A 25,692-nucleotide genomic window follows, 5' to 3' on the forward strand; every position below is an offset into this window, starting at 1 on the left:
CTCGCCAATACATTGCGCAACAATGCTCACATTCAAATGTAGCAATTAAGAAACAATGTACCCAATTAGGTTGCGTATAATTGCGAAGCCAATTATTTGAGTCATAACATTTTCTGTGAAACCCTGCACGTTGAAGTAACGTTCTTACTTATATGCACACCCTCTTTCTCTCTCCACGATGACGCTAATGATTGTTTTGCGATCGTAATTATTGAATGCGCCGGGAACTTCGATCGCTTGTGCCGCAGGTCCCTCGCGAGGCGTCGGCGCGCGGCGCCATCGGCGCCGATCTCCTGGATGATTTCATTACCGTCACGATCACCTTTGTCATCCTCAAACGAGAACGGCTTTTGGCGAAAGAACCACGGGCGCATCGGTTCCGTTGCTTCGTGGCCTACGGACGCCGCGTGCACACGCACGCACGCCCGCGCGTGTGTGCACGTGGCATCCGTAGGCCACGAAGCAACAGAACCGAAGTTCAACATACACGCACGCACGTGCACATACGTGCACGTGCGTGCGTGTCAAGATCGGCCTCTGTGGAGGAGGCTCGTGAAGGACGCTACTGGGCAGTTGGAGGCAGTCGCCCTCCAAAAACAACGGAGGGCGGAGGAGCGACGCTCACAACAACGAGCGGAGCGCCGGGTGGCTGAAGCACAGCAGGTTGGCACAGTAGGGGGCACAGGTGGTGCATCAGCCAGTCATCTCAGTCAGTCGACCCATGGCACCTGGGTCTGCCCCGTGACCTCCTGCCAGCGGGCGTTCGACACTTCACGTGGCCTCAGGGTGCACATAGCCTGGCACAAGCGTCGTGGTGACGTCGCCGCCACTTAGTGGTGAATGGCGGTTGTTGTATGTTGAACTTCTTTCGCGGCGTGCGTAGCCAACCACGTGCGACTCGGAGGCGCGGCGGCGGTGGGTTAGGGGGGGACACCGCGTGGCGTGATGCGAATGAAATCTCGCGCTTGCGTCTGTCACAGAGCAAACGCGAGACGCGAGCCGACCGCGATCGCAAAATCACCGATCTGTAATGGGGCTCGTTTCACCGGTCACGCACGCCGCACCTCCAAACATCAGAACCAACGCGTGAATATTAACGCGCTCGATTGTTCCGCCAGCTTATTATTGCACGTTACGTCGTTATAAAACCGCGCGGGTAATTTAGTTCAATCGCAAAAATGTAACTTTATTTTTTTACCCCGTCTCATTAAAAAGCGGCCAAAAAATAAGCCCCCTAATTCGCTTATGTGGGTTTAAGCAATGCAGCCAAATCCGTGGCTCTGCACTGTCGCTTGCGATGCGATGCTGAGGAGCAGAATTCACAGGAGACTTTGTGTGTGTGTGGCTAGATGTAGGGAGCGGTGTGTGGCGGTTAGCCAGCTGTGCTACAAACCTGGCGACCCGAGTTCGAATCCCGTTCACGGCCAACACCCGTGATGATTATCTGAACCGGTCCTGGGCCTCCCCTAGGTCGACTCAGCCTAAAATGAGTATCTGGTGCGGTGCGTAAACATCGCCGCTAGAGAGGCAAAGGCGGCCGGCGTGGTTGCTGGCCACCACCCCCCTGCCTCCCATGTGCCGTTCCGGCCTTCATAGGTGCTCGTTAATAGCGCTTGCCCCAACAGTCTGTTAAGGCTATTAGGGAAATCTTTGTTTGTTGTTGTGGCCAGATGACGCACGTTTGAAGCCTCGCTGACGTCAGGCCATCATAATATTCAAAAAAGTATCCCTGTCCCGGCTTGGAGATTCATTATGTAGATGTGTGTGTGTGCTTTATTATTTTTACAACTGAAAGCAAATACTTTATTTATCTCATTACGTGGGATTTCCACACTCAAGATATTTTATCACTTGCGCCTTGCAAACGTGGAATTTGAAAGACAGTCTCTGCAATTCTTAGTCCAAAAATGGAGATGAAAATGCATTTCAAATTTTTATCAGCCAATATTCAGATTTTGGTGTGCCATTCACATGCTAATTGATATACATTGAACCGATTGTAGTACAAGTAATTAGATGAATACAAATGTACCACAGTCACAGTCCATGTAATTTCCTGCTCAACAATTACATTTAGGCGGTATTCATTCCCCGTTTAGAGCCCTGAACCAGTGGTGAAAATACCACATTCATATGGTGAGGGCAAAGTGGTGGTATCCATTTTACCAACCCCAGAGGGACCTTGAACTTACTCGATCGCCAACCGGGAATTCAACTCACGCGATTCCGATTGCGAGCCGCCCCTCTAAGGCTGAGCCATCTGGCCGGTGAGTGATCCTTCGAGAGTGAGAGCAGTGTTAGGGTTTGGCCGTCTCTCTCGCCCTGCCACACTCGTCGTGTGTCCTATCCAGGACACACGCAGCGCAGCGCGGCTGCTTCCACAAGCCGAACCCATGGATCGAGGCGCTTATTCACTTATCGGCAGCGTCGGCTGCAAGTCCCGCACATTTTTGGCAAAATGCACTCGTTTCAAGAGGACGCGGGAGCGTCACACATCCAAGGGGCCGCTAAGTCCGACGGACAACCCATCCGTGCACTCGACATCACCCTGAGCAAAAAAAATAAAGTAGGCCATGGCACGCTACTGGGGCGTGCGAGGCCAACTCCCACTGGGGCCAAACCACCCGAAACGGAGTGCTTTTTTTGCGTTGGAGATGCGCAGAGCTATTCATCTGCGCCTCGGCGCCGCACGCAAAGACAAAAAAAAACAGCAGGAGCGGCGCATTATTGCAATCGTTCATCGACTGATGGAGAAGAGCCGCTGTGGAGGTGACGTTTCGGTGCTTCCAATGGGAGCGAAACGTGCTTGCCCCGCTCGGTGCAAAAAAAGTCCATCTCGCGGCGAGGTCAAGCGAGCCGTTCTCACCCGTCGCTTAGTGACAGGGGAGGGAGCAATTTAATGCCAATTTCGGCAACTAGCCCCCAGCCCCTTAAGAGATCGCGGTGCTTTGAGTTAGCAGCGCCACGCCACGTGGCCGACGCCTTCTTGGCTCATTTGGCAGCGAGACGATCCCCTTGATTCGAGAGTTCCTGCTGCGAAACTCAGGTCCCCACGCAGACGCGCAAGGCAGGAGGCAGGAGCCGGGTCTTTTCATGCGGGGCCATTAATTCCCAGGTGTCAGCACCGCTGACCTAATTTCAACTTGCCTGCCGTATCCATCGAACAGGGGCGATTGTTTAAAATGCCGTGCATTGCAGAGATTTCTGGAAACTTATATATTTTTCTTAAACTTAAATTCCACCTGAAACGGCGTACTCAAGGATGGATATTCGGTCGTTGTTATGTCGTAGTACAGAGTTGACACCAAGCCACCGTGCCGTGGCTGCAAGTTCATTGAGCTCAACGCTGGAGCCTGTTTACTGGCCAGGTGGGAGTTAACCCGCTGCCGTCAGGCGCGGCTGCCCATTCGCGACGTCGTGTCGCCGCACCAACCCCAAACCGGCCACAACCCAGCCTCGTCGGCTCCGCAAGCGCCAGGGGGCCTCTCCAGCACACGGCCATTCAAGGGCGAGCCGCGGATGGTTGAGCGTAATATCGTCAAAGGGCACACGAGATAAGGGACAGTTAGCTATAATAGCTCAGAGCCACCTCCCGTTTCTTTCCCATGCAATTATTTCTGAGGCTCTGTGGCTGGCAACGGAGGCATTGCCTCGGTTGTTGTGTCGCCATGGAAATAGATTCTCCCGGTGTGTTTTTTTTTCCATTCCAAAAATACCACCACCGGCAACGTAAGGCGTTTCAACCAGCCTTGAGCTAAATAATCACGCTTGCAGAGGAAGTTGTGGAAATTGGACATTAACAGATGCTGTTTCATCAGCCCATCATCCATCCTCCCAACCACCCCCCTCCCTCACCGCTTCACCCGGTAAACGCTGCACCCGTTTCCTGCCCTATGCCACACAGAACGTTGTTGCAGCTGCGACCGACGGAAGACAGCAGGCGTCCGTCCACCGCTTTGCCGCGCTTGTAAAATGGCCGGCTTGCAGGACAACGTCCCACGCAACCCACGATGCAAGGAGGGGGGGGGGGGATGTCGTCTTCTTCTCCCTTACAAAACAATAGTCCCTGTCAAACGTAAGAATACTATCAGCTTCATGATTTTTTTTCCCTCCGCCTCGTAAAACAGGTACCACAGTGAACTCGCTGTCGTACCTTTTTCGTGACCTGGAGATAAAATATTTCGATAGAATTTGCAATCCTTGTTGGTTTACCAATAAGACATTTTTGGGCCTGTGGCTCAAGGATCAATGGACGCACATTTCAGTCAAAGAGGGAGTCGAGCAGCTAGTGCCAGAGCAGCCCCTCGCGCCGTGCGGCATTGGAATAACCACCTGGAGGTGCTGGTTGCCTTTTTCAGAGGGGACATTGATTTCAGAACTTTTTTCCACTCATAAAAAAACAAAAACACCTGATGTCACATCGAGAGCTTGGCGGACGTGGAAACAACGTTGTGCTGTTTTGGAACATTAACCTCACGCGATTGGATGAACGCACCATTAGCAATTTACGAGATTTCTCTTGAAACATTTATTCCAGCTCACCGATGACGCATTTTCTGTTATAAAGCGGAGGGTGTGGCACCGGTAATGCAGCGTCCATCTGTTCACTCACCTCAAAGCTTTTAAGGCCACCTCTGTTCGTCGCCTGGGTTTGCGTCATCTCCAGTCGCTCCCGTTTGCTGCAAGTGCACAGAGCTGATGACGAGGAGGGCCTTCCTCCGAGTTGTAGTGTTTTATGTCCACCGTAAGGTGATGGCGAGATGTCAACTACCTCACCTAGTATACAGGAGGTCGTGGGTTTATATCCCAACCCTGACCGACCCCCTGCTGTACATTTGGAGTTCGTGTGTTCTCCCTGTGGTCGCGTGGATTTTTTTTCCCGTTTCCTCCGGTTTTCCCCCGCTACATTTAGAGACGTGCGTTTCGTTGAGCTATCAGTTTGTGGCCAGGTCGCTTCTTAAAAGGAGCTATACAGCTCAGTGGGCGTTACCTGGTAAATTTAAATAGGTTAATAATCTTACATTGGGGTTGAGGTGAGGTATTTGGCAGCCCCACGGCATGGGGGGGGGATGTCTTGAGGGGGCTGTATTCTAAAATAATATAAATAAAGGGTTCGCGCAAAAAAACATTGGTACAATGAAGCCAATGGCGTCGCAGATTTTCTTCACGTACGTATACGTCCATGGGCCCTGACGAAATATGCTTTTTGTTCGCGTCACCTCGGATGACGACACCCGAGCTGTGTGAACAACCTTCAATTGCCCACAAAAGTGAACGATGCCAGAGCATTGCTTATGAAGCGTGCAATCACGGGCAGCCACTGCCTGGGATTAGCCGTATACACACAACGGTGTCACTTTAATAGCCATCACCGCGACCAGGCAGCGAATTCTGCTCCGGCTCACGAACAAACACTGGTGTAGCCAGGGGGATGGCACGTGCCACCCCCCCCCCCCCAATGTTCAGATCGAAATCTCTAATTTCGATAGGATCATTGGAGTTTATTCGTAACAAATCGGCATTTTGCGACCCCCACTGCCACTGTGTAGCATATTATTACGTGCCAGGGACTCTATGAGACGATAGGACAATAGTCTGAGTCCATAATTGGCAATAAGTAACAGCAAAGCGGTTATAAGTGACTCACAGAATTGTGCGCAGTTGCGTGTATAACAGAGTCCACGACTTCCCTGAAGGCATCAACACCTTCAGCGAGCGCGATGCCGATCACACAACGCGGTTCGAATTCGACCCTCGATCGATGGCTGCGTCATCGCCGCATGCGCGTTGCCCCCCCACCCTACCTGAAAATCCTTGCTCCGCCATTGCGAACAGACATGGGGTGAGGAAGCACAGCAGAAAATCGTTTCTCACTCTGGATAGCGTCACGATTTTGGGGGGGGGTTGGTCCCAAAAAGCTATGATAAAGAAATGACAATATTGGCCATGAAAGCCTACGTTTTTAACGCTGGTTAGCGTTTAACATTGGTTTAAAGTTTATTTAACGATTGGTTGCGCCACCCCGCCCCCCACCCATCCAGTCCCCCATGAATATTTATATTCTTCGCCCCCCCCCTTAATACTCACGCTACAGGATTGGGGGTTGGGGCCTGATCAGGGCGATGGGTTCACAGATCACCATGACCTCCCTACAGAGGCCGTTTCCAGGAAACACTCGACTGCCATTCCAGCGGGCTCCTCGAGCAACACGGAGGAACAGCGAAATCCACGAGGGGAAACATTCGGCCTCTCGGCAATAATCAAGACTCCATTGGTGACTCGCGCACGTGTTTAGATAGAACTCCTACAGCAGGCGCAGCACCCTTGACGCGTGGTATTTGATGGCAACGTTTAAACACGAACTTCAAGAAGGAACACGTCTTGCATTGTGTGTTTGGGAAATCGGTCTTCCCTTTTGCGATTAGCGAGACATCAGGCTGAAAAACTACTCGTGTAAAGACCAGTATTCCCCCGTTTTTCACGAACTTGTGCTAGCCGCGATTTTGGATATCCGCAAATCGCATCTGGATCTCTACGCGACCGCATTTCTAAATTATTATTTAATACTTCAATATTTATCTTTATTTACTCTATGTGTCTAACCGATTACAATCTTTGTATTATTATAATTTATTTTTTTCATGGAATTTATTTTTAAAGAAAGATTTCCGTCGGCCAATCCCATTATCCATGACATTTGCTATTCAGGAGCATCTCTGGAATGTATCCCTCGCGATAACGAGGGAATACCGTACCATTTGAAAAACTCGTGCACATCTGGCGTGGAATACGTGAATACGTGGAATACGTGAATCGCGTTCCCTCGACTGAAAAGCAATCACACATTCACGCGGAGGAAATACAGCAATGGTAAGGCTATTTATTGTGTATGTTTAATAACTTGAAGTCTGTAATTGGAAAAGGAAAGTACAGCAAAATTTAATATACACCGTATATATATAAACGCACAACAAAATCAAGCCGAGCACAAGCTTTGAACATACAAAAAAACGTCTCGCAAATATTCGGATACTGCATCGATCTTTTCTCCCTCGCGTTTTCTTTTTTCTCTTAACGAAGATATAAAGAACAAAACTCAAAGTGTGAGGAGGATCAAAATGTACAAGTGAACCCTCAGGCCGGAAGGCCATGCTTAACAAACATCAGCGCGAGGTGACCAACAACTTTTAAACGTCAGCGAAGCTGCTCGCTTTGTCCCGCCGATGGATGAAATCGATCACGAGTACTGGTGGGGCTTTCCTCGATAGGCACTTAGAATAAACAGCGCTGGTCTCGCCTCAAGGGGGGGGGGTGGGCAGGGGAGTGGGGGCGGGGATGGCCTTTTGTGCTTTCACTGATTGTGTTGCCCGGAAAAGTTTTCTTCTGGAATGAAACCGAACGAGCCGCACGGCGCCACCGCAAAAGGAGGGTGGGGGGACGGGGGTGGCCACGTCACGCGGTGTCCTCGCATGACGCAGAAGGAGAGCCCCGCCCCCCCCCACCGGCCCACGCTCCACCTCCGCTATCGTGACGTCGTCTGCGCGTCGCATTTGCACGTGCGGCGAGATGCGACTAGACAAAGTTAAATGTTGGGGGGGGGGGGGGGGGGTAATGCAAAACGGACTGGCGGCACTCCCCATCAGCGGAGGGGGGGGGGACGGAGACGCGACGGGCCGAACGAGCGATCCCGTCGTGAGCAGAGTGGCGACGAGGGCCCTGCCTCCCGCATCGCGTCGTGATGATGGGAAATAATGACGATCACGAGTCGCGTCGCCGTCGCTTTCCGAAAAGCGCAGACCCACGGCGCGACGGCGATGAGAACCGGAACGACCGCCCAGTATCGGATAAGCGCCGTGCAGGGAGCGGCAATGGCAGTGCGCCATGATAAGGCCACCAGCCTCTGTCCTTCCTCGCTTCAAAAAACGTTGGCCTTAAAAGAAATAATACCCACGCACGCATATCATTAAATGAAATCGCACTAACGTGTGGACGGAGCTCGCCTAATATGAGTATGCTGCCATGGCGGGTGCTGTCGGGACGCTGTGTCGTTACGACGCGATACCCCCCGCGTCTTTCCCAGGTCGGTGTAATGCCTCGCAGGAGTAACCCTGCATCTATGTACACACACACACAATGCAGCAGCAGCAGCAGCATGAATATTAAGAGAGTTTTGGCGACTGCGCCCCTGTGCGGATTCATCAGTCGCGGTCACTTCCGTCAGTAATTTTCATCTCGAGAAAAGATGTTCCAAAAAAAATAAAAAAACCCGGCTATCACTCAACCTTCGAGCACAGCTCCCGCCGCTGGCTCGGCTAGCCGGCGGCGTGAAAGGGGCACTCCGCGACAGAGGTCAGGCTCCGCGAGCGACCGCGGGAGACTCCATCCCTCGCCGCGACCTTCGTTTTCCCGCCGACCGACCGATTGACTCGAATCGTAAATCGGCGGGCACCTAACGGGCGTCCCTGCCTCAACCTGCCGCGGACTTGACCGGCCAGTCGATGCCGAGGGCTTTTGATTCCTCTGCGCGGTTGAGACAACGTCGAGAGTCAAACGTGGGCATTGGCCGTAGGGGGCTGTGAGGGGAGGGGGGGCGGCGGCTTGCAAGCAGGCTGCCCTCTAGAGCACGGTGCTGATGTTGTCGGATTCGTCGGGCGTCTTCTGCTTGCTCTGGAGGGACTTGAGGTACTCGAGGTGGCGCCGCGTGTCCTCCTGGTTCTGCCTCACGTAGTACACCACGTACGAGATGACCATGGTGAACCAGCCGAACATCGTGACCAGCATGGCCACGTCCATGGTCCGGTGGTTGCACAGGTTGACCGTGTCAATCAACTCGAGGACGGGCACGCCACGGTACTGGTCCTGGGCGGCGGACTCGCACACCACCTGGCTGCCCATGTCCGCGCTCGTGTCCAGCCACCTCCTGATCTCCACGAAGAGCTCCTGCACAAGGGCACGGGGCGCACACACAACCACGCACACCGGTAATGGGCCAGCGTTCAAGCCTTCTGCTGCGCCGAACTCCCTATCTGGCAGATGAATCATCGCGTGCAGAGCTGCTGCTGTCGGGTTAGGCCAGTTTTCATTTGCCGTGGAAGCATCGTGAAATGGCTGCCTCGGTATCTCGTCACACGCAAAGTATACTGGACATTTGTGAAAAATAACTTTATAGTTTTTTTTTTATTCCTCCAGTATAAAGTAATATTCTGATTCTGAAGTGATTCCCTGCTCAAGGGCATTGAGGCAGTGCTCATCGCCTGTTTGCAGTCCTAGGCCAGTGGTGGGAATTCCGAGTGGCTGCTACAGTCACCTCAATGTTATAACAAACAAAGAAAAAAACGCCCCAGTGGCTGGGTGGGTTGGTTTCCATTTGCCGTGGAAGCACAATAAAAAGTGCAAGTAAAAATTCAATTTCACAGGCTGCATCGATTGCGCTGTTGAAGCTGAAGATGGAGAGCGCGAGGGACCTCTGGGCATCTCCCCTGCCGCGTGAAGGCCGTTTATGAACTTGGGCTGGACTTAGGGTCGCTCACCTCTGAGGTGCAAACACCCGGGACATATCACGGTAAACAGACGAACATCTCACAACACCCAGGACAGCTGCTGCCTCAACAAGAGGACGATCCCGGGAAAACCAGGTGAGGTGGCAACCCTAAGTCAGTCCACCTAAATTTTGATTTAAAGCTTTCGTGACTGCAGTAATTCATATTCTTAGTTTTTTCGGTAAAGTCACGTTGAACGGAAACAACAAAAGAATAATAATAATATATAATATATTATTATTTTTTTGTTTCCCTTCAACGTGACTTTACCGAAAAAACTAAGAATATCAGTCCACCTACTTTCCTGTTAAGCCAATATTGGATTTGTCTCCGGGTCCTTCGGTTTTACAATCCACATTTTGGAAACGCGCGTTTAGAGTATTTGTCTGCCACTACACATTTCCACGTGATAAGCCACTTTGTTGAGCTATCATTTGTGGCCATGTCGCTTCTGAAAAATAGCTATAAATGTATCATCGTTATTTGCGAGAGATACATTCAGCATATGCTCGTGAACAGCAAATTTTGCAGATATAGACCTATGAATAGCCTTGAATGAACACGTAAATAACCTATGAAATACATGGAAAATATAATACGACAAAATTATAACTGGTTAGAATAAACAAAGTAAAAATAATATGATAGTATTAAATAACTAGCTTGTTTTGCCGTCCAAGGACGGGTGTATATTGCAGTAAGTGTGAAAATTGTTCATCTCATGATTATTAATGAGGGGGGTTGCCCCATGTGGATTGACGTCACCCGTTAATGGTTATTGTGGAGGGGTGCGGCATGTGGAATGACGTCACCCACTCATGATTATTAATGAGGGGAGGGGTGCGGCATGTGGAGTGCGCGACCTTCTTGTGCGTCAGTGTAAATTTCCACGCGGACATGAATATTAATGACGTCACGCAAGGATGTAGCACTGTGCTGCGAAGATTTATTTTTTTACCGTCACTTTCGGTAAAGAAACGGCATATTTGAAGTGACTTTGCATGATACATTATTTAATTCAGCTCGACCTTCCTTTGCGTTAGTGTAAAAATCCACCCACTCATGAATATTAATGAGGGGGGTGGGCCTCATGTGGATTGACGTCACGCGGGGGTGGGCCTCGTGGAATGACGTCACGCACGGGACACACATTCTTGGCTTATTATAGCAGTAATAGCTTATTAAATTAGTAACAGTTTATTAAATTATGACGGTTATTTACATCGTCACTTTATCTCATCGTTTTCTCTCATCACTTCTTTCTCGCTCTCGTTGCAGTCGTGCAGAGTTCCAGATGCGATTCGCGGATAGCCAAAAGTCGTGGACAGCAAGATCGTGAATAACGAGTGGGCCTTACCTGGTCAAATAAAAAATAGTTTTAGTTCCAATATTATTCCTCTATTTTGCACCCATGCTCTATTCCATGTGATCCAAGTCTTGCAGTCTCTCAGTGTAACTCTCAGCATGCATCTCTCCATGCTACTCTTTGTACTTCAGTGTCTGTACCAGTGTCGATATATTTTTGATTCGTGTGCCACAGCAGGCGCCGTACAATCTCTGAGAATGTCCTACTTTAGGCAACGCTGGTACGTTATTTTTTAATTACCAAGTTCAGTGTTCCAAAAATCAACACCCAAACCACCTACTCTGATCCGTCGCTACGTTTCATAATTTTCAAACTCACCTTTCTTCAGCCAATGCCCTAGGCATACAAACGCCGCTGCTGTTGTGTTGCAGCTGTGTTTCTCCAGCCATTATTTTTGTTTGTTTATGTGACCTTGTTTGCCCGAGGTTTTGGTTTTGTTCGCATCCACCTGGAGCATTAGAAGCAGGCTTGTAGCGATCCTTTGATTAGCTTATTTTCAAGCCCAAGAGGCATGTATTGCATTGCACGCGTGAGAGAATGGATTACGGGGGGGGGGGGGGGGGGGAACCGATTGCAAATTAAATGCGTAGGGCACAGCAATGTTACACTTGGTCTATTGGAGAGAAGAAACGGTAGCAAATGACAGTGCACTTGAGCCGAATAATAAACAACTCTTGAATTGCAGCCAACGGTCGAATCGCTTAGTGAGAACGAGTTACATTCCAGCGCGCTTTATTACAAGTGGCACCGTGCACATTACAAAACGAACGTTTATTCCATTTCCCATCATTATTATTGCTATTATTGAATTATTAGGAGGCTAATGCGTGATATATCCAACAGGCGAGACAGCGTATTCACGTTGTGCGGCGGATCACGTTTGTTTTGTGCACACATTGTGGTTATTCAAACATACGAGGGCCCCCCCCCCCACCCCGAATGGCTTAAGCCAGTGGTTCTCAGAGTGGGGTCCCCGGTACCACCGGTGGGCCCCTGAAGGTCCTCTAAGTGGCCTGCAGGGCTATGATGCAAACCCAGGATGATCTGGAAATAATGACAATGTTTGCGGACATTAATGACCATTTTTATTAAATTTAAACGGGTCATTTTTTTTGTTCACCTTTATTCAACCAGGTAAATAAACCCTTGAGGTAAAAAAATAATATTTTGCGAGGGGGACCTGGCAAGAAGTCAGCAAAATGATCGCGGGTACAAGGGGCCAAAATGAGGTTTCTCCGCAGGGTTGCCGGGCTCACCACACTCCATGATCGGGCGAGGAGCTCGGTAATCAGGGAGAGCCTCAGAGTCGACCCGCTACTGCTCCTCCGGATCGAGAGGAGCCAGTTGAGGTTGTTCGGTCACCTGGCAAGGATGCCCCCCCTCCCCCTGGAAGACTCCCCCCGGAACTCTACCGAACACGTCCCACTTGGCGAAAGCGCCGGGGCCACTCGGCTAGCCAGGGAATGCCTGGCAATTCCCCAGGAAGAGCTAAAGTCTGTCGCCAGGGAAAGGGAGGTCTGCACCGCCCCACTCAACATGCTGCTACCACGACCCTCACTGGGACAAGCGGATTGAGAACCTGGATGTTAGTAAACTACCCTGATTAAACTACCCTAACCCTAATATCTAAATGTCCCCCCCCCACCCTTTAAAAAAAAACTTTATAACTGAGTTGAAAAAAAATATGTTTTCATATTCCGATGATACGAATCATTTTGTATTCCTGCATTTAGAGATAAATGAATGTGTTTGTTCACGCGGGGTGGGGGGGGGTGCTAGTTGGGTGGTCCGCGGAAATGTTTGCATCGGCCGAGCGGTCCACGGAAACACTGCGGAAAAACAAACCGTTGGAGCGAGCACCTACGAATGAGGGCCACGACACACGAGGGGTTTGGGTGGCCAACAGGACGCCCCGCTCCCCTTGATCTCCCGAGTGGCGACGTTTTAAACACCTCACCCAAGGCACTCGTATAAAGCGGAGTTAACCCAGGGGAGGCCCAGAAAACCGAGTTCAGATAGTCGTCACTGACAATGGTGGCCCGTGAGCGGGACTCAAATTCGGGCGGCCGGGCTTGTAGCACAGCGCGCTAACCCGCTACACCACCGCACGCGTGCACGCGCGCGCATTCGCAGCCACGCGCCGTTCGGGCGATGCGGCGAAGCGTAACTGCCGGCGTAGGGCGCCCCGCGAGATGCGAGCGAGTGGAAGCATGTCACGGGTGCATCGAGGGGTAGTCCGGAGCCTCGGGCTCGGTGCAAACGAGGACAGGAAGGTGGATCGGCTGGAGGGGGAGGGAAGCGCTGTGGGCTTTATGGGGGCGGTGGGGGGGGGGCGCGCACAGTCGGCACCATTTCAGAGGCGATGAGCAGCTAAAAGTAATCGCGTTTATTTGACCCACATTCTCGCGTCACTTGGCACGATCGTGACACACATTGGAGCCGAACGCCCGTGCGCCCGCAGCCAAAGAAAGGACGGGGAGACGACGCGGAGACGAGAGTCTTTCCCCCGCCGTCTGACGTTTTGCCCACTGTGCTGCAGTTACCGACACAGTATTAAAAAAGAGACAAGCGGGCTACGATGAAAACAAAAGCCTGTCGTTACATTTTTATTTTATTTTCAAGAGCCAATAATAAATATTACCGTAATTAATTATTTTCATTGGAAAGGGGGGGGGGGAGGAATCGCATAATCATTTCGGGAGAGGGGGGGGGGGTAAGAGGTCAGGCATCCTGGCGATTTTCCGAAGACGGAGCGATGGATGGATGGAACACACCAAGCCTACAATTGAATTATCATCATTTGGACAAGACACTGCCAATTCTGCCCAGCCTCACATCACGTCTCAGGCTCCTCACGTCCTAATAATAAAAAAACACACAAATCTCACGCTGAGCAAAGTGGCAGTGTTACAACAACAACAAAAACTGGTAACGCTTAAAATGAACCGTTTAGGCGTTTTACCTTGGTGGTTACAGAAGATACGTGTTAGAAAACGCAAAAGGCGCGCGGAAAAACTTGTCAACCACAGCGCGGCGTGGGGTGATCGGGCATGGGAGGTGCCACGCGAGACACCGCCAGAGGTGGTGGTGGTGGGGGGGGAGAATCGCGAGCGGGAAGAGGAGGACCTCTCGTATCGGACATCGAGAGACGCGGAGGCACCAGGAGAGAAACCATCCGGGGAGGGAGGGGGGCGGGCAGGGGTGACCTAGAACAAATAAGTCAGTTTGGGCTGCAGATGGCACGTTCGAGAGAGATGAATAAACTCTCTTGTTTGTCGCGAAGCATTCCTGATAGAGGAGAGGTGTAGCTCACTGAGCATTGTTGCTCAGTGAGCTGTATCTCTGATCGAACAGGATGACGGCAAGGGCAGGTGTCGCGTGTTAAAGCTGAGCTGGGTAAGGACAGGACGCCTCGTATAGTTGGCCATTTCTACAGACAACATCGGAAGAACCAAATCTCATTGAACAGGGGAAACCCTATTTAGAGAACGTAGGACAGTGCCGAGCCTCAGTGAGGCGAGGATTGAACTCCACATTTTTTAAGAGCCGCAATCTGTTTAATATCCTCGAAGTGAGAGATGACTGATTATGGAAGAGGGTGAATTAATCCGTACGCCTGGCTCCTGAGGCCTGGGTGTCACTTGTGAGCAAATGGGCTTGAGCAGGACACGTCCCAAGCGAAGATAATCGCCACTGGCCGAGACTAAAGATGAGACTAAGGGCAGAGTGGACTAACGACGGCCAAAGAACATTCCCAAAAGACATCCTCCGTGGAGATGGAGGAACAAGATAAGCCTGCGTCACTGGCGGAAAGTGGACTTGCATCTTGCGAACGTAACAGATGGTGACGACATGGGAAGACCTTGATCCAGCGGTGGATAGATCATGGCTCATCTTAATTATGATTACGCGCATTATTATTGTTATGATCATTATCCACGACTGTCGCAGTTTTTTTTCCCATAGGCAGGGTGATATTGGCAGGAGTTGCGTTCAGTTTCACGTGCGAGGGGGAGTTTTTGCGAAGTTGCAGGGGGGGGGGGCGGGGGGTAATTAGCCGTGACCAAAATTTCACAAGCCGGGGGAATCAATCTGCGCGCTGTGCGAACGCCGCTGGGCCCGACCTGCTGGCGCCCTGACTCCAAGCGTGGTCCTCCCCGTGTGGTGGTTGCCAAGCACCGGCTCTGGGCACCGCTAAGTCAACCAGGGCCCTCCAGCAATTCAATTAATCCCGGACCATTAAAGAGGGTTGCTGCTCCTTCTGCTGCATCAGGGAGCTACACACACGAGCGCGCCGCACGCATCCCGAAGCGCTGCCATGCAAGTTTCTTGTATCTTCACGTGCGAGCCGTGTCACCAGCGTCAATAATACGATGATCGACAACAATGTTAAAAACCTACTCGATTAAAAAAAAACCTGTTGTGAGATGGTCGGATTAGGCTCCGTGGGATAATGCTGGCAAGGCTGTGATTCTCGAGTTCAAATCCTGGAAACCACCTACGCTTAACCTGGGCGCATGACTGGAGAGAGTTGATGTTCTCAGCACGGTCACCAAAGACTGCACGAAAATTCCATGATTAAAATCTGTTTTTTTGTTATTTAAGTCATGTGATGAGCAGGGCATGAGAGAATGTTTTCTACGCGGTTTGGATGAGGTCACTGAAGGGACCCTCAGAAGCAGTTTTTGTGACATCTTTCTCCCGGAGACCGTTCTCGAACATGGGTTGATAGAATCCTCGTCTCGCGAGTGTCATCGAAATAGAAGCGTGTTCACCATCACGCGACAGGCCCACAGCGCTGCAGGCCCACAGTGCGACAGGCCCACAGTGCGACAGGCCCACAGCGCGACAGGCCCACAGCGCGACAGGCCCACAGCGCGACAGGCCCACAGCGCGATAGGCCCACAGCGAGACAGGCCCACAGCGCGACAGGCCCACAGCGCGACAGGCCCACAGCGCTGCAGGCCCACAGCACTGCAGGCCCACAACGCGACAGGCCCACAGCGCGACAGGCCCACAGCACTGCAGGCCCACAGCGCGACAGGCCCACAACGCAACAGGCCCACAGCACTGCAGGCCCACAGTGCGACGGGCCCACAACGCGACAGGCCCACAGTGCTGCAGGCCCACAGTGCGACAGGCCCACAGCGCGACAGGCCCACAGCGCGACAAGCCCACAGCGCTGCAGGCCCACAGTGTGACAGGCTCACAGTGCGACAGGCCCACAGCGCGGCAGGCCCACAGCACGACCGAAATATAACGAGGGGGGAAACAAAACGGAAAAGCCATGACCACGTGACCAAGAAGGGCCATAATAGGTGATCCGTGTTCACACCATCACAAAGACGAGTGTTCCATGGAGCACTTCCACACCATTTATCCCCCGCCCCCCGCGACATCAAAGGGAATACCGCCGTTTGTTTGCCTCTTGAAATCCCATTGAACTTGACTCCCCCCTCCATCTCAAACACTGTTTTAATTGGTTCATGTATATTTCAGGGTGTGCCGACCGTACCCCGGTTTATTAATCGCTTTGGCTTCATCGTCGTCTCCATTATTAATCGGCAGCCTACATTTCCCACCGAGCAGGAGGTACCCACACCTGCGTCTTCTGAAGACAAACTCTGCCCCGAGTGACTCCGTTGTTTATGTTACAATTGAATTTTTTGGCGGGACCCTGGGGTCCCGCAAAAATCAGGTCAATAATTATTATCTTTCAGTCCGCCCACTCGTGATCCCGACAGCAACGCGCCGCCCGCCCAGACTCGCGCCAACAAGCGCCAGCAGCAGGCGGCAATCAACACGATGGGCGCCACCCCACCGGCCAAACGCAAGCCCCGGGGGGGCGTCTGCCGCAGTCGCGCGTGGCGACAATGCCCTCCGGTCAGCCGTCGATCCTCAGCTTCTTTGCCAAGGCGAGCCCGCCCCCTCCCCCCAGGCAGTGAATTTAACGTGTTCATGTAATTTTTCAACTTTTTATGAAAATTAATGCCCCGAGTAGCTCTCGACGAGGCCAATCGATTGACACTAGTTTTGTTGTCGGTAAGGCAACAAGACTCGTGTCGCTACGCGGTTTTTCCCACCCCGGGGCAGTGATGGGACCCCGGGGTCCCGCCAATTGCTTCAATTGTCGTCCTATGCACTGAGATTCACGGTCAGGATTTTTCCAACGACGTGCGGACCAATGAATTAATATACGTCTTGCCGAGTACGACGTCTCCAAAAAAACATCACACAACCAAGACAGCATCTTTGACATCCTGGGTTATGGCGGACTGCAGTCAGGATCTGTGCTTCACTGCTATGCCACACCAAGGCATGGCAACTATGCAGCGTCCACGTGAACGCAAAATACGCAGGCATACTAAAATACAACCCACCCATTGAGAGATGAATATGCAGCCAAAGGTACGAATGTGATCATAGGATTGGTCCTTCCAAGCTCGTGTGCATTATGCATGCCCTTTAACGACATCATATGACATGCGGGTACCATAACAGGCCCAAAACCTGTGGTCACGATTGCACCTTTTGTGAGTACAGGTAGTCCCCGACTTACGATTGAGATGCATTACGACGACCCCATCGTAAATCGAAAATATCGTACGTCGAAAATGGCCAAGCCTACCCAGGAGTCTTAAAAAATGTTGATAATTTAGCAAAACAGAGCAATTTACAGTACCGTACTGTATAAACTATATACTGTATGTACCTATTAATTGCAATACTGTATTGCACAGTAAAATTTAAAGTAAAAAAACAAGGTACATTTTTAGCCTACCAATATAAACTGCACTTTCAAAGAAAGTTTTTTTCAGGAAACAATCCTATCTGCTATAAAATTTTTTTAACATGTATTGAGCGTATGTATCGTATCGTGGTAACCCTAAAATGAAATCGCTAAAGCTATGTATCACACATGCATTGAACGTATCGTAACGTATCATATTCTACTGTACTCACCAAGATTCTGTCCGTCGTCTGCATACTTGAACGATGTTAGGTTGTTGATGGCTACATTAACTTAGTTGTCGGAAGAGGAGGATGGCGATGATCAAGTTACAGTATTGTACCTCGTACGCTGTTGCATTTGCCTGCCGCGCAAAATTAAAAATATTTTACAATTTTGTCATATCGCTATCGCCATTGTAAGATCGAAATATCGTAAGTCGGACCATTGTAACTCGAAGACTACCTGTATTCTCTTTTTTTTATTAATGGACTTGGTTTCAGACTGCACACACTTTCGTTTAACCGATGACCGAGTCGTGAATTAGTCTGCGGTTACAGAACGAGTTAGCATTGGCCTAAGCCAGGGATGGGAAACATTTTCGATGGCTGAATAGAACTTTCGAATGCCTTTGGCCAGCAACCCCGCATTAACTCTCACACATCCCACAATTAGTATCCAAGCATAACGCCAAAAAGATCAATAACGTGCCTGTCCACCAAGCATAAAGAGGCCATTGCAGTGACCGAGATAACTGGCTCTCACTAACATTAGAAACGCAGTGTGTAGTTGCCGGGTCCAGAGAATTCCTCTCGAGCGCTCGATTAGCGCTGCCCGAACGCTTGCGGTGGCGACGCGAATGCCCATTCGGGAGGGCAATGAAGCCCAACAGCGAACAAGCCCCACGCTCGGTATGGGTGCCAAAAACGTCGGAGCGGGCTCTTGTAAAATGGCAGAACTCATGCGGCCCGCGGGCATTATGAAGCAAGCTCACGCCCCCCCCCTCCGCCCACCACCACCGCAGCTTCCCCCCGCGCCCCAAATTCGAGCCGAGGGTGGGCAAGACGAGAGAACCAGTGCCGGAGGAGCAGACGCAGGAGAGCACGCATGCACAGACGCCCGGGCCTCGGACCTGCAGGTCGCAGTCGCAGTGCAGTGGGTTGCGGTGCAGCTTCGTCTTGGCCGTCAGCCCCCGAAAGGCGTCGCGCGGCAGCTCCTGCAGCCGGTTCTCCGACAGGTCCAGCAGCTGGAGGTGCTGGTTGGCGCCACGGAACGCACCGTTGGCGAGCGCCTCGATGCGGTTGTGCGACAGGTCGAGCTGCTGCAGGCGCTGCAGGCTGCGGAAGGCGCCGTCGGGGACGACGGTGATCTGGTTGGAGTCGAGCTTGAGGATGGTCGTGTCGTTGGGCAGGTCCATGGGGATCTCCTTGAGGCTGCGGTTGCTGCACTGCACCAGCGTGTGGTCGTCCTGCTTGCCGCAGTCGCACTCGTGCGGGCAGGAGGCGCCGCTCTGGGCGCAGAAGGCCACGAGCAGCATGACGTTGGGCAACACCAGCGACGGCGACACGAGCAAGTTCTGGACGAGAATGGAGCCCACTCTCACCATCTCTTCGCGGCCTGTTGCTGTCGTAACGTCGGGGCGCTTTCAGCGGCTCTGCGTTCCTCGACGATCGGAGCCCGGTTTTCTCTTGCATTTTACGAACATCGTTTCACGGAGTGGTTGTCCTGCAAGAGAGAAAGAGGGCCGAAAGGACCGCCGTTAAAATTCACAGTCGCCGGCTGCTCTGGCACTTACTGAGACTGCACGCTGGAGTCGAATAACCGATGCAGCACGAGGGGAATTGAGGCGAATTAGATAGTGCGTGGACAATTTTTGCTCGGTACGACATTGCTCATTTCCCTCTGCTGGAACTCTTTGGTCCCGCCGGCCGTGCTGTCGGCTCCCTGCCCCATGTTTAAGGACAAACTCAAGGCTTTCCTTGTTTCCCCCTTGCCTTAGACTGACAGCCTCTCCCTTTCCGAAATGAACATGCCCACTCTCTCTGTGCGGCATCTCGAGATATTTAGAACCTATGTAAATCCAAATTGTCTTGTCTTTGATCATCTTTCAATATATACATGTTTTTATTATTATAATTATTATTATTCAAGAACCCAAAAAACACAACGCAGACACCCAAGAGGGAAACACGTTGTCCCGATCGCGTGACAGCTCGGAGCAGTACGCCCTCGAATAGGGGACACCTCCTGGAGGCACGTGGGGCTCACTGCCCTCCTACCACCGTAGGGGGCAACGGTCGGGGCAGCAGACTCGCAGGGGAAGGCGGGGGGGGGGGGGAATAACCTAATTTGATCATCTTTAAGATGCACTCTAACGTTTTGCCTTACTGCTTTACCCTCCACACCCCACATTTATATAAATCCACATTGTGTGGTACATATATACGCTACAAGATCTGACCACTTACACATATCGACCGATATTATTTGCTGACGAGGGTAGGAAACATTCATCCTGAGCAGTTTTGCACGGATGACCCGTGGAGGACCCTGGTGGAAAGTTACAGCAGCGAATAAATTAGAGCATTGAAGACAACTGGATGGCAAACGCATTTGTGGAAGAAAACAACATCGAAGCTACGCAGCGCTCAGCTAACAAACACTGGCAGCAGGGGACACAGAAATATCACGCCGACTCGCGCGGGGTATCGCTCACCACACGCGCAAGAGACGGGGAGAGACCTTAAACCAGGTCAGGAATATTTTTTTTAAAAGGCCAAAAGGAAGGGAGCAAGGGACGAAAGCCCGAAACCACGAAGCGAGCTCGTCCCAAGAGTGAGGGGCGACAACGCGAGACGATTTCTCACTGTGGCCAGATCTCACGCCGAGCACATTCAGGAGAAGTGAACATGAGCTCATATTAGAGATTTTTCGGGTTAGATTTCATGCATATAAATGTGTCGTTAAACCCGCCACCACCTGACACAGCCGATTGGTAAGGTTTGTCATGTAAACAAAACATGCCAATTCGTTAGTTGTTCAGCACACCGGGGTGTGTTGGAAAGTAAAGAATTGTAAATATTGTGGGGGGTTTACTCTCCCAACACACTGGTGTGCTGTACGAGGAAAGAATTGGCACGTTCTGTTTAAGTGACAAACCTTACGCTCCAACCCAAAAACCTCTATTATAGATAACATTGGTCGCAAAAGCCTACTGCGTGTTAATCTAAACAGGTGCTGCTAAAGACGATCTGATAAGGGCTGCCAGTCCAAGACGGTCAAAGGAGGCAATCAGCCGATTTCTTGAGGATGACCAATGCCCAATGACGCCTGCTTCCGAATATCAGGGGGAGTGACGTTTTACGTTTTGAGCACAAATCTACGTATTTCTCTGCAGGTCGAAACCTCTAAGATTTGACTACCGAATCGAGTCACGCTGCCTCACGTGAAAACCGCTGGCCGCGGCCAACTCCTGTGGCAGGCCTCGGTCACGCGATCTCCTCTCTCTCCGGTCTCGGCCGCACCCTCCCGATTCGCACGGTTTGCCACGTACGATGGGAAAGAAGTTCAACGAATGTACGTACGCACGCACGCTCGGCGCTTAGGCGCGTGTGTGGTCGCGCTCACCACCAATACCACGCGCAATCAGTCAGCGCATGGAGCAAAACGTTCGACTTCGTGCCAAAAAAACGGGACGGCAGGTCGCACCCGAACACGTATGCACCTCCAATTAGCACCGTTGGCTACGTACGGTGGGAAAGAATTTCAACATGCAGTACATACATGAGCCAACGTCAGGGTCACCGCTCAATTTTGGAGAGAGAGAAAAAACATTTTCAATTACAGGTCTGTGCACGAAAACCAAGGAATAATACATGAATTAGAATAAATTTAAATTAATTTGCTGCTTTGATTCAGTATAAGAATTAGGGAGGTTGTGGCACGCTTTAATAATATAGGTGTGCAATGCCACGGCGTTCACAATACTGAGCTGAGGACCATTTAATTGGGAATCTTAGCGGCAGAGAAGTCGGGAGACTAAACGGAGGGTCTGAGAGGAGCGGGTTGTCAGGGATGGTTGTATGATGGAGAGTGGAAGTTGTAGAGGCAATTAAAATAAATGATTTATAGTCTGGCCGAAGCCACAGATCGGTGACACAGCTGCCACACTTACAGACGAGAGGCTTGGAGGTGGTGGGGGGGGGGCTTTTCACGTTTGTGTCAGGCCGGGTTAATAAAAAAAATCATAACTAATGCTTCTGGAAATTGTAAAATACAGTCCACGAGAATGACGAGTGACCTACTGCTCAGCACATTCAGTGAGCAAGGGCTGTGCGCTTGATTTTCGAGCATGCTACATGTGTAGTGGGTTCACGGGACACGGAGACGGTGGAGTAGAGGCAGCACTGTTTATTTAACTTAACAAGGGTTACACTGGAAGGGGTAACGGCCCCTTCACCCGTATACACGCTGGGACACCCCCTAGGATATCTAGCCTAACTCCTGCGCTCCCAGTTCCTCCAGCTACAGGCGCTAGAGGAGGCTATCTGATCTGGTCCTGGTCAAGCACAGATCACGGCACCCCACCAACCAGACCGACCCTTAAAAGGGCTCCGGCTCTGAGGCTCTGGGGCCGCACCACCGGCTTACCCTGCCGGCCCTTAAAAGGACTGCGGTCAGGGAAGTCCCAGGGTCAATCTAGCCGGCCTTCCTTCTTCACTGGTTCTTCATTCTTGGCCCCAACACACTGCCCCGAGCTCCCTGGCTCCCCCGCCCTTTATACCCATACACCACTGAGGGCGGGGCTATAGCGGACGTGGTTGTAGCCACCAAGGTGTGGCTGTGTGTCACCTTCCCACACTGTGTGTGTTACCTTCCCACAACACCCCTACACATGGGTGCCACTGTGGCGAGATATTAACTACCTCGCCTGGTATATAGGAGGGTGTAGGTTCAATCCCAACCCTGACACCTGTATATTTGGAGTTTGCATGTCTCTCTCTCCGTGGTCGTGTGGATTTTTCTCCCGGTCCTCTGGTTTTTCCCTCCACATTTAGAAAAAGATATTTCGAGTATTTGGCTGCGATACATTTCCACATAAGCCACTTCATTGAGCTAACATTTGTGGCCAGGTCACTTCTGAAAAAAAAAACAGCTACTGTATATAGCTCAGTGGGCTTTACCCGGTAAAATGAAAAAAATGTTCATAGTTTTAGTTTACGTCAATGTCTAGCTGCCCGACATAATATCCAAGGGGCACACTCCCGTGGAAGTACTGCAACAGTGCTTTCACTTTATTCGGACAGCTCAATCCACATCGCGGGAAAACGTGCAGCCACAGCCAAGAGACAATAAACACTTCTCCAGGATCGCCACAATCAAGCCACAAGCAAAAAGGGCTCCTGCAACAAATGGCGCAATAAATTTTGGGCCCACGGATGACATCAGCGACTCTGGGGTGTTGTAAAGCAAGAGGTGAAGACTGGACGACGGGCAAATCACCAAAACCGCTGGCGCTCGCGGCAAAAAAAATAAAAAATGTTCCGGCTAAAAATTACACAGCGGACGTTCGCGCCCCCAAGCTTCTTGCCCGGTGAGAAATCGCGAACCCTGTGGCGACGTTTGATCCGAGAAGTTTACGGAAGAGAATGTGTTCGATGCCATTCGCGGGCGATTCACTTCACGCAGCACTTCCATACAAACACCGCCGGTATGACACACGCACGTCGGGGATTGAAACGAGTGCACAGGTTTTCGCCGTTGTGCTGCGCGCACCTGAAAATGCTCCAGGTGCTGGGAGCTTCGTCGGGAACTAAAATCAGAATTGAGGTCTGTTCCCGAAGAAGCTCCCGGGCGCGTTGAGCGAAGCATCAGCTATATCCTCGCCAAACAATGCAACCCGAAAATGCGCCGAGGAACTCGAAGTTTCTCTCATTTATGTGAAAGCTGGAACTGAAAATGGGGCTCGTTTTGTCTTTAAAGGTGCAAGGGGGGGAAAAAACTGGCCCGAATTTTATTTTACAGATATGATCAAGTGATATCATCATCGTCGTCATCATCATCACGATCCATCGGCAGATAGCCCGTGGGTGTCCCCTGCACATTTCGTTATTTGTTTCCACTTTCCTCTGTCTTGTGCCAAAACGCTCAAGTAGTGCCACATCTTTCTGGCACCAATCTATATCTTGTGACATCGTTAAGCCGCTCTCTGTTAGGTCTTCCTCTCTTTCCAGATCCTTCCATTCGCTCCGAACAACAACGCACTTTAACATTGTCCTGTTGTTGTCCATCCTACTACGCACGTGTCCAAATAGTTGACTTCTCATCACTGCCTGCATCATCAGGGTCTCCTGCTATCTATGGAACCACGCACGGTGCCAGCATCAAGGCTAAATTCGCCAATCCTCTTGTTTTGCAGTGTTCATGATCCCGGCTGGAGGAGAGAGGGCATCCTCTCTGTAAACAAGTGGGTACGGCTCGGAGGGCTCCCCCCCCCCCATTAACCCCCCTGCCCCCCCGTATCGCAGATATTTAAGAAGGCATTAAATACCACTGGCTATAAATACCAGCTGTTGCTGTGGCAACGACAACAGGTGATTAAAACATCATCATCATCATCATCGTCGTGGCAGGGCGTGCTGGGTTTGTTCCTGGCGAGTAGCCGGGGGGGGGCGAGTTGGGAGGGTAACGAGCGCCGGTAATTCGAGGCAGGCGGATCGAGGATTTACGCAGCACATGAAGGAGACTAAAAGTGGCAGTGCCTGCCGCCTTCGGTGCTGCCAGGGAGAAAGAAAAAGGTCACAGAGCGTTCGTGCCGCCTTACAGATTGTTTTTTCTTGGAGGGAGGGGGGCATTTTGTTTTGTTTAACCGGTTTACGTTACGCTTTTTGAGAGGACGATGATGAGGCCCCCCGCCCCCCACGTTTATCGAATGCTGTAAACCTCGCTCACGTGTCACTCAGCAGCCTTTTGATCTTCACCAGATGGAGATGTTAAATTAAATGCGGCTTCCCGAGAAGTTGGCTGGACGGTTCAGAGGTCAGAGCGCTGGGCTGGCGGGGCTGAGTGGCGGGGGGGCTTCGGAATCTGGGCAGCCGCCAGTAATTACAACCGGAGCATTTTTTTTCTTCATATAAGGATAGCTCCTGATAGCCACCGATGAGTGCACACACCCCACCTAATTGCACGTGTTTTTGCATTTGACTTATCAACATTTTTGATTTGACAATTCGAAATATTTTTTTAAAAACATGTATCTCTTACAGCAGGGTGGGTGGGAAAATACTGCCCCAACTCGCGTGGATAACGAGGTCACTTGAGGTTACCGAAAGTAGATCTGCGATATCCGCTTCCACGGGGGCCGTTATCTAACAGGAGGCGATGACACTGCTGCTCTGCGAGAGTTCCGAACGGATTATTTGTCATATGGTTTGATGCGTATAGCACAATCTGGATTAGAATCAGAATCTTTATTTATGCTGGAGGAATCCGAGGAGCTTTGAGGCTCTTTTTGCCCGATGTCCAGTAGGGGCGGGATTAAAATTGATGATGAAGACGAACAAAACATATCCTGCATTCCGAGAAGGAGGGGATAATGACGTGGGGGGCAATTATGTTTCCAGTGTCATCACCTCACCTTATTCACTACACACCCAATCACCGCTCGCATTCTCACGAAACTCTCGAGATAAGCTTCCATGCTCCTCTTTTAACACCCAGAACTAGCAACAACAATAACAACAACGTGATCCCGGAGAGCGCGAAACACATTTGAGAGAGACGACCCTCGCGCGCACGAGCTGTGCGATTGCGGAGCGGACGAGGACGCGCCTTCATTGCGAGCGCGGAATCGTGCCAAATGCGGCCAAGGCATCGTGGCGGAAAATCCTTAACGGCGCCTCGACTTTCCGAGGCATTCACGTCAGCGCACACACGAGAGGCTGTCTGCTGGAAATCAGCTCACGTTGGGGGGGGGGGGGGAGTCATTTTAATCTGCAATTTGCATTTCAAGCTCGTTATTTTTTAATGGGGAAAAGTCTCCGATTATAAGCTCGCGT

The 25,692-nt window shown here is 51.2% G+C and overlaps 1 protein-coding gene across 3 annotated transcripts in view; it reads right to left on the bottom strand.

The window, feature by feature from the left end:
- Positions 1-6,860: 6,860 nt before the first annotated feature.
- The window catches only part of LRRC3 (leucine rich repeat containing 3), a 60,453-nt gene continuing 41,621 nt past the window's right edge, over positions 6,861-25,692 (bottom strand). For all 3 annotated transcript variants that reach the window (XM_032965377.2, XM_032965378.2, XM_032965376.2), the window contains exons 2-3: positions 18,768-19,360; positions 6,861-8,940 (exon numbers count right to left, since the gene is read on the bottom strand). In XM_032965377.2, the coding sequence (XP_032821268.1) occupies positions 8,617-8,940; positions 18,768-19,241 (798 nt within the window). In that variant the 5' untranslated portion in view covers positions 19,242-19,360 and the 3' untranslated portion in view covers positions 6,861-8,616. The remainder of the gene's footprint in view (positions 8,941-18,767; positions 19,361-25,692) is intronic.

The sequence above is a fragment of the Petromyzon marinus genome, chromosome 34, assembly GCF_048934315.1.
Source record: "Petromyzon marinus isolate PM22_M1 ecotype Great Lakes invasive population chromosome 34, UKy_Petmar_22M1.pri1.0, whole genome shotgun sequence".
Classification (NCBI taxonomy): Eukaryota; Metazoa; Chordata; class Hyperoartia; order Petromyzontiformes; family Petromyzontidae; genus Petromyzon; species Petromyzon marinus.